We start from the raw sequence: 8,508 nt of genomic DNA, 5'->3' as shown, positions 1-8,508 counted from the left end.
TAAGGACATATTTTGATTTTAGTGAATATGACTATGTTGGTTATGGAATCTTTAATGTTAAGACATCGGGGAAGGCCGAGGGTAAACTTGGAATTTCGGAAATTAGTTTCGGGAATTACAAAACGGGGCATTTTGTGAATTGGGCCAAGAAAAATATAATACAAAAATTTGAAGCCCAATGTGAAGGGTAGCCGGCCATAACCATGGCCCAAACCCATTCCTTTAATGTCATGTGCAAGGCACATGACCAAGGATATGGATATATATCATGTTACACTTGCACTTATCAAGAAAATAGATAAAAATTCAAGAACACCCCTAAAAGAGGCATTCGGCCGAAGTGGAGAAAGAAAGGAAAGGAAAATTTCCAAGCCTTGTTTGTGATCCAAAAAATCCTAATTTCTACATAGTTGTGAAGTACTCAAGACCCTCTTCAACGGGGTATAATTAGTTTGGCAGAAGAACCTCGTTTACGACAAGTCGGAAATTTAAGAAAAGGTAAGAATTTTGCCCCTTTAATGTTATAGAATTGATGTGATTATGTTAAGGATTGTGAATAGACGAGAATTCCGTGACTTTGATGTAAATAGAAAGCCTTGGGTGTGTGTGTCTATGGTGTGTTGGCCGTGAGCCATAAGGAGGTGAAAGTGAGGTGAATTGATCTTGTTTAGTTTGTGTAATGTGTTGTTGTGATCCTTGTGTCGTAAATGATTGGTTGATGAATTAAATTGACGCTGGAAAATGATTTTGGATATTATCGGAAAGCGTATACCTTAGGTATCATTATGTATATCATTGTATATTTAGGGTGCTAGAGACTTTAATTATGAATTTATAATGATGTTAATGAATTCGGAATGAAACGACGTGAGTTAGAATGTTCGTCGTGAATTTTTGATGTTTTGAAGAATTATGGAAAGTAATGGATTTTGGGGAAATTTCGTGTATGGCTTGGATTGTAGTTAGGATGTGATTGTATAAGTTTGAATGCGGAAATGAAGACAATTATGTAGATGTAGAATTGGAGTTTTGAAAGTTTGAATGAAAGTTGCCAACTTAGGTAACAAAGTAGAACTTTGAAGCTAAAGTGGTTTGATTATTACTTGTGTTGTTTGATGATGTGTGGGCTGTTGTATTGATGTATTTTGAGCCGAGCTAAGTCTCAGGGATGTTAGATTTATAGGGGAAATGCTGCCGAAATTTCGGTAGGCAAAAATGAAGTTAAAGGCATTTTTAAGCCTAAGAATCTCAATTGGTAACTTTGACCATTTGCAGATTTCAGACGAAACGGGACTTGACTTTTGGGAGAGCGTACGACGTCTGTAAGGTATGTAAAGCTTCCCACTCCTTCGTTTGGCATGTCTTAGTGTGATAGGCGAATATTGGAACTTCCGGAGCATTTCTGCTCCTCGAAACCCGACCCACAGAAAAGTTACTATTCATTCAATTCAATTGAAGCCTAAGGGCTCTATTTTGGCTAGAATGCCACCACTCGTCCGAAACCTATCGAAATGTGGTCGGGTAACTTAGAAATGATTATGTATGACCCTTTGGCCTATAAATGTTCAGAAAATATGTTCGCCACCTCAATTTGACTCGAGGTGGGCCCGCTAACCCCGATACGCCCTATTTGCCTCATTGGGCTATCTTTGTGAATAAAGTTTGATATGATACTTTCGATTTTGGAATCCCCTCTTATGAGATATATTTGGAATATTATGATATGATAAGTTACGTTTTGAGCCATACGTACCATTTTGGAAACTTTTGTGAAACGGATCTTTGTATCGACTAAGTATTCGCTTATTTTGTGCTATGGAACGATTTGTAAAACTATTATGTTTTAAAAGACTGTTTTGAAGTATGATTTGCATTTGTTTGCTCACGACTCCGCTCGTGCCTTATTATGACTTCGTTCACCGGTTCCCGGGCCGGTTATGATTCGTGCGCCTTATAATAATTCGGCCGTATGCTGTGTTACGGTTCCCGAGGCTTCGCCATAGGGCCGGGTTCCGTTTGGAGTTATGCTGTGATATGGCTCGTGATGCGATACGCTCACCTCTGATTATGTTTGTGTTCGGGGATGTACGGAGATTTGAAACCTTCTGGTGTTATGCTGTGTGTGGCGCCAGCGTCGGAGTGGCGACCACGTTCCTAAGCGTTTGCATGATTTCGTTTGCATTGTATATACGTATATGATTTTGATACGGATTTTGACATACCGATTTGTATTCCATTTTGTTATCTGATTTGCTGTCAGTTTTGATCCATATTTCTGTACTCTGTGCTTTACATACTCAGTACATATTTCGTACTGACCCCCTTTCTTCGGGGGCTGCGTTTCATGCCCGCAGGTGCAGATATTGGCGATCCTCCACAGTAGGCTTCCCCCTTTGCTATTCCGGAGTACTCCCCTTTGATCTGGAGCCCACTTTTGGTACAGACTCCTTTTGCTTTGTATATAATTGGTATATCTGACTATTTGGGTACGGCGGGGCCCTGTCTCGCCATATGTCTTTGTTTTGAATTCGTAGAGGCCTGTAGTCATATATGTGGGGTGAGGGTCCTGTATATGTTGGTTTGATTTCGTTTTCTGGTCTTAAAGCGGTCTGTTTGTTATGCTGGCCCCAAATGGCCCTTATGCTTATGTTTGCACTTTTGACCGGCGATGTCTATTCCGCCGCTCAGTTTGTATTTGATATGGTATTTTGATTTGGCGCGACCGCTTAAGACATATTTTGATATAAATTATGTTTGATATGATTTCGTAAAATTCGGAAATCAGTTTGGATTTGAAAATTTATATGTGATTCGGTCTGGGTACCCAGGTAGGGTGCCAGTCGCGGCCCACGGGGCTGGGTCGTGACACTGATACCTCTCCAAGCTCCTTTTTTTTTCTTTTTCGAAGGCCTTCTGGGCATTTTCCTAATTGGAGGTGGCTCAACTTTTGGATTTGATGTCTCAGGCCACATCTCCATATTCGTTATTGGTTGTAAGAAATTTCCATAAGCTCTCAAGTAGGTCTCTTTTCTGTACCATGTAGAAACTGCATCAAGGGGATTGGCTTCATCGTGATGCATGATTGCTATTGCATGTACACAAAGAATCCCTTTTAGTGCCCAAATTCTGCAAGTACAAGTTCCCTTAATTAGGTTAACCACATGTTTATATCGACCATCCTTCACTTCATATCCAATATCACCATTCCACTTAATTTCCACCCTCATTGACATCTCCACATTTGTATTTAATACTGATATTGCCATTGAGGATATGTCATAGGTCCAGCTATCCGCAAATGCTACTACCTTGGTAAACCTATTCATTACCTTTGTCCTAATTTCTTCAAGCATACTGATGATAGTCTTGTGCCTAGCACCCAAGCATTGAAGCTTTCAGCCATATTGTTATCCACACTGTCACATTTTGAAGTTGTCTTGAACATTGCTTTGGACCATCTTTCATGATTTAAGGTTGCTAAGCTGTTAGAAATACCTTCACCTAACAGTGCTAATTTGTCCAAGTTCCTCCTAAGTTGAGCTTCAAATGTTGATATGGCACAATCCCAAAACATTTTTCTTCTTTCAATACCCTTCCAATGTTGTGACCATCTTGCAAGTATATGCCTTGCACACATTCTTTGTTCACATTCTGGAAGTAACTCTTGAATAGCTGAATATAATCCCTGAAAAACAACTCAAAATCAGATGCTAAAATAGCAAAACTAAGAGCTGAAATTAGCTAACAAGAAGCTGAAATTATTTCAGCTAAAACAACAGCTAAACAACAACTAAAAAGAGCAAAAATAAAAGCTGAAATTAGCTAGAAACAGCTGAAAAACAACAGCTAAAAAGAGCAAAAAAGGAAGCTGAAATTAGCTAAAACAACACCTAAACATCAGCTAAAAAGTGAAAAAAGAAGAAGCTGAAATTTCCTAAAAACAACAGCTAAAACAACATCTAAACAACAACTATAAAGAGCAAAAAAAAGAAGCTGAAATTACCTAAAAACAACAGCTAAAACAGCACCTAAACAACAGCTAAAAAGAGCAAAAAAGAAGCTGAAATTAGCTAAAACCAACAGCTAAAACTAGCCAAAAAAAACAAACTGAAGTTACCTAAAAACAACAAATAAAAAAACACCTAAACAATAGCTAAAACCAGCAAAAAAAAAAAAAAAAACTTAAATTAGCTAAAAACAGCAGCTAAAACAGCACCTAAACAGAGCAAAAAAAAGAAGCTGAAATTAGCTAGAAACAACACCTAAACAGCAGCTAAAACTAGCCAAAAAATAAAATAAAATTTGACATTAGCAAAAACAACATCTAAAAAGAGCAAATGTTATGTTCTATGAGTCCTTTCAGACCATTGAGGTATTTGGAACAAGTAATTCAGCTCAGAATGCATAATAGAGAACTAGAATAGTAGTTAAAGAGACCTGAAAACAGAAGCTAAAAAGACATGAAAAACTAAACTAAAACAATTAACAGTAGCAAAAATATAGCTAAAACCAGCTTGAGAATCATACCTTTTGCATGTCACTTATGATCGTTAATCCTGCTCCTTCATCATTGATGTCCAAATCAGATTTCAAGATCCTCAGAAACCAAGTCCAAGTATCTACACTTTTAGTTCCAACTACAGCCTAAGCTATTGGGAATATCTAATTATTCCCATCCTTTGCAATAGCAACAAGTAATTGGCCCTAAGATATCCCCTTCAAGAAGCAACCATCTAAGCCAATACACTTTCTACAACCCTCAATAAATCCTTTTTTCAAAGTTGAAAAGCAAACATAGAAAGAGTGGAAGAGTTTTTTTCCATCATCACAATCTGTCACCTTTACCACACAAGTGCTTCCTGGATTTGATTCAAGAATCACATCGCTGTAGTCATAGATTCTACTAAACTCAGCAATATGATCACCCATTACCTTTTTCAACACCATTTTCCTGGCCTTCAAGCACACAAACTTACCAACATATAGCCCCATAGCTTCCCTGACCAAATCTACTATTTCCCACCCCTTTATGCAAGGTTGAGAAATAATCCTATTTCTATTGTACTTAGCCAAATACTTATAGTTGCACATTGTATTGGTGTTGGTCATACAACACTTGTGTCTTGGATTGTAGGTTCTTATAATGAAATTGGGAAATTTAAAGTCTTTGCTAGCATAAAGTAGCCAAGGACATCCACCAGCTTTGCATTTAACTCTAACTCTTTTTTGATCATTATAGATCTTATCTAGTTGACAACCTCTCTCAATTGCATACCTACTGATTACTTTTCTGAATTTTTTCACATCCCCAAAGACCAAATTTAGTTGCCACACGACTTATTTCCATGTTGGATCATATGAGACCCTTTTGTCCTTCTTCCTTACTTTTAAAATACCAGATTTTTCAACGTCTGTTTCCCCATCACTTTCACTCTCAAAGCTGTCCGCATCTGAACTGTCATAAAAAGGCTCATCATCTAATATCTTACCAGTAAGATTTTTCTTGGGTATGTGATACGCTCAAATTACAACCTATTAATGGTATAAAGCGGACGTTGTCAAATATAGTAACTCAACAAGGTTGGGGCGAATCCCACATGGAATATGGTGTGAAAAGGTTACTAAAGTCGTAGGATGCTTAATTTAGGTCTAATGTGTTAATCTGTTGATTTTGGTGAAAGTTGGTTTTTTATGACTAATTGCTAACTAATTGCTTTGGGTGGTAATTTATGGTAAAAGAAACTAAGGCTGTGTCCCCTCTAGAGATGAGGTGTATGATCATAGGTATTGATCTCGATATACTTCTAATGGATTCCTATATGAATGCACTTAACCCCTATGTGAATCTCTACTATTTTCCAATAAATAAAGATTATTTCTTTCTATGATTTTCCCAAATATACGAAAGTGATATGAAGAACGGTTAATTATACCAAGTAAATTCGTCTTATTCTTAAGTGGATCTATTAAACAAAATTTAAAGCTTTGAGTCCTTGTTATTTATTCTTACAAACCCTAATTATTTTTCCAAAATAAATCAAGGTTTATGGCTTTAATCAGTGTTTGCAACCATTAACTATGAATGAAGAATGAAGAATAAATAAATTCTAACAATCCATTATGCATATATCAATCAAAAACCCAATCACAAAACACCCATCAATGGGTTCACAACCCTAGTAAGGGAATTTAGCTACTCATGACAAAGAACAAGAAATAAAGAATTGAAGAATTCATAATTGCTTACTTTGGAAGAAAAGAGGAATTGATAATACTTGAATTTATGTTTGAACCTTCAAAACTAGAGAGTATTTGATATTCTAAGTCAAGAGACAAAAATATAATAACTGATAACAATTAAAACCCTGCAATGAACTATTTATAGGTTTCAAAACGTAAAATTACAGAATTTGCACTTAAGTCCCAGGCAGTACTTATACGGTCCGTATAACTTTTCACGGACCGCATAGGACTTATACCGCCTTCATCCTTGTGTCTGCACAGAAAAACACGAACTGGCATTACACGGTTCGTATAACTTTATACGGCTCATACAACTTGCCCGTGAAACCTCTTCTGACCTTCATCACATCCACTTATACGACCCGTATAATATTATACGGTATGTATAAGTGTTCGTGTTTCAGCATATCTCTATTGCAACATTCTGTTGCTTTGCTTAATTTTGTACGGCCACAGATACGGGCCGTATAATATTATACGGACCGTGAAAATCAATCCTTAGTACAAAATTTCGGTGACTTCCAATTCTTGAACCCGAACTTTCTGATTTACCTGAAATATGACAAAAACACATCAAAACAACACATACTTTCCTAAAAACAAGTAAAACTTCTCGTAAAAGAGTATCAATTGTGCCATAATTTCCCGGCACATCAACACCCCCAACTTAAAGTCTTGGCTTGTCCTCAAGCAAGCAGTGCAACACAAATAGGACTCAACTAACACCTAGATATCACAAAGTAATAATGTTTACAATGGTTTTGTTTCCGAACTACTGGCATACACATTTTTCTTCCATGGACCTCCCCATTTTTCGATTTCAAACCATATACACAACCCAAGAACGCTATGACTAACAATGAAGCTTCAATGCATGACATTACATTATCGAACATATTATGTTGCACACAAATGCTACTTTAAGCGGCCACTTACTATGCTCAATTCTCATCCTTATGCCCTCACCTAGACCAAAGAATGTCCCAACACACATATATACAACAAGAATGGGACGAAGATGAAAGAGAAGAGAAAAACACTCACACTCTCAAAGAATTTCATGTCTACACATGCAAATATCATAGGCTTGCCCTTATTTTCTATGTTTTCATCCTAGGCCCGTTCGGTTGTGATCACATTAGGACTTGTTTTGGCTTGTAATGTAGGCTTAGGGACGGGTAGGATACTTTTTGGATATTAGTGACTCACCATCCTTGAACGCTATAATATTTCTTCACCTTAATTTACCTCCTTTTTTTTCAACCCCTTTATTTTCTTTCAAGCTTTCAACTTCGATGTGGTTTTATTCCTAACCAACTTACAATTCTTTTTATGTCACAATTTTCTGATTTCCAATTTTTTTTAATTTTTTTATATCTATGGAATTACCACATCAAATCTCCACTAGCAACTTCACTACCCCCAACTTATGTTTTTAACATCTACTCCCCATTTTGCCTCATCTATCTAGTAGCATCAAGGAGGGAATGGGTGCGAAGATGGATTAATTTCTCAAAGGGTAAGGTTTCATCATTGGCTAGCCAAGAAAAAGGTCAAAAGGCTCAAAAAGGGAAACTAGGGATATTTGAAATGTTTTTGGCCAGGCTTATTTAGGCAAACAGAATAATATTTATACAAAGAAAGCCTAAGGTCATCTCACAACCAAACTAACTTTCGGATTTCAAACACGATCAACGGGGCAAGTTTTAGATTATACATGCATAAACGGAACCAGATTAACAACTCACACACACATTGGCATAAGGACAATTAATTTTACACTTGTGAGCTCCTAAGTAGTCATTCGTCACACATAATACCCCCATAATCCTAATGTCATATAAAGAATCAATCATATCAATCAACAATTGTTCTAAGTATGCATTTTTCACAATTTCGAGGGGTCCACAATTTCCAACAAACCATCACAACATGCCATCAGTTACAAATTAACACCAAATAAGTCAAAACTAATCTATTCAACCTAAGCACATCCTAAACATGCCAGTTTCAACAAAAATACAACCCCTCAGGAAAATAAATCTGGCAAAGAAAAGCCGAGGGGGTTCCTAAATAAATATTTACAATATTAACATGATCAAGCACCCCCACCCCCAACTGAGAATCATGCACTGTCCCCAGTGCATTAATTATACGTACAGAAAGAGTAAGGGATACCTGGGCGCCCTAGGCGCTATGGTCATCGACTTGGGATTGTGCTGCCTCGGATGCAGCAACATTAGGAGTCTCCTCTCGTAGCTGGCT

The 8,508-nt window shown here is 37.2% G+C and overlaps 1 protein-coding gene across 1 annotated transcript; it reads right to left on the bottom strand.

Annotated features, from left to right (window-relative positions):
• Positions 1 to 2,895: 2,895 nt before the first annotated feature.
• LOC132626525 (uncharacterized) lies at positions 2,896 to 5,379 on the bottom strand. Its single transcript, XM_060341438.1, has 2 exons — positions 4,528 to 5,379; positions 2,896 to 3,685 (listed from the first exon to the last, which is right to left on the bottom strand). The coding sequence occupies exons 1-2, from the start codon at positions 4,534 to 4,536 to the stop codon at positions 3,326 to 3,328; spliced, it is 369 nt and encodes a 122-aa protein (XP_060197421.1). The 5' UTR covers positions 4,537 to 5,379; the 3' UTR covers positions 2,896 to 3,325.
• Positions 5,380 to 8,508: the final 3,129 nt, after the last annotated feature.

This window comes from Lycium barbarum, chromosome 2 (genome assembly GCF_019175385.1).
Source record: "Lycium barbarum isolate Lr01 chromosome 2, ASM1917538v2, whole genome shotgun sequence".
Taxonomy (NCBI): Eukaryota; Viridiplantae; Streptophyta; class Magnoliopsida; order Solanales; family Solanaceae; genus Lycium; species Lycium barbarum.
Note: the sequence above shows the minus strand (reverse complement) of the source record. Positions and strands in the feature narration are given on the sequence as shown.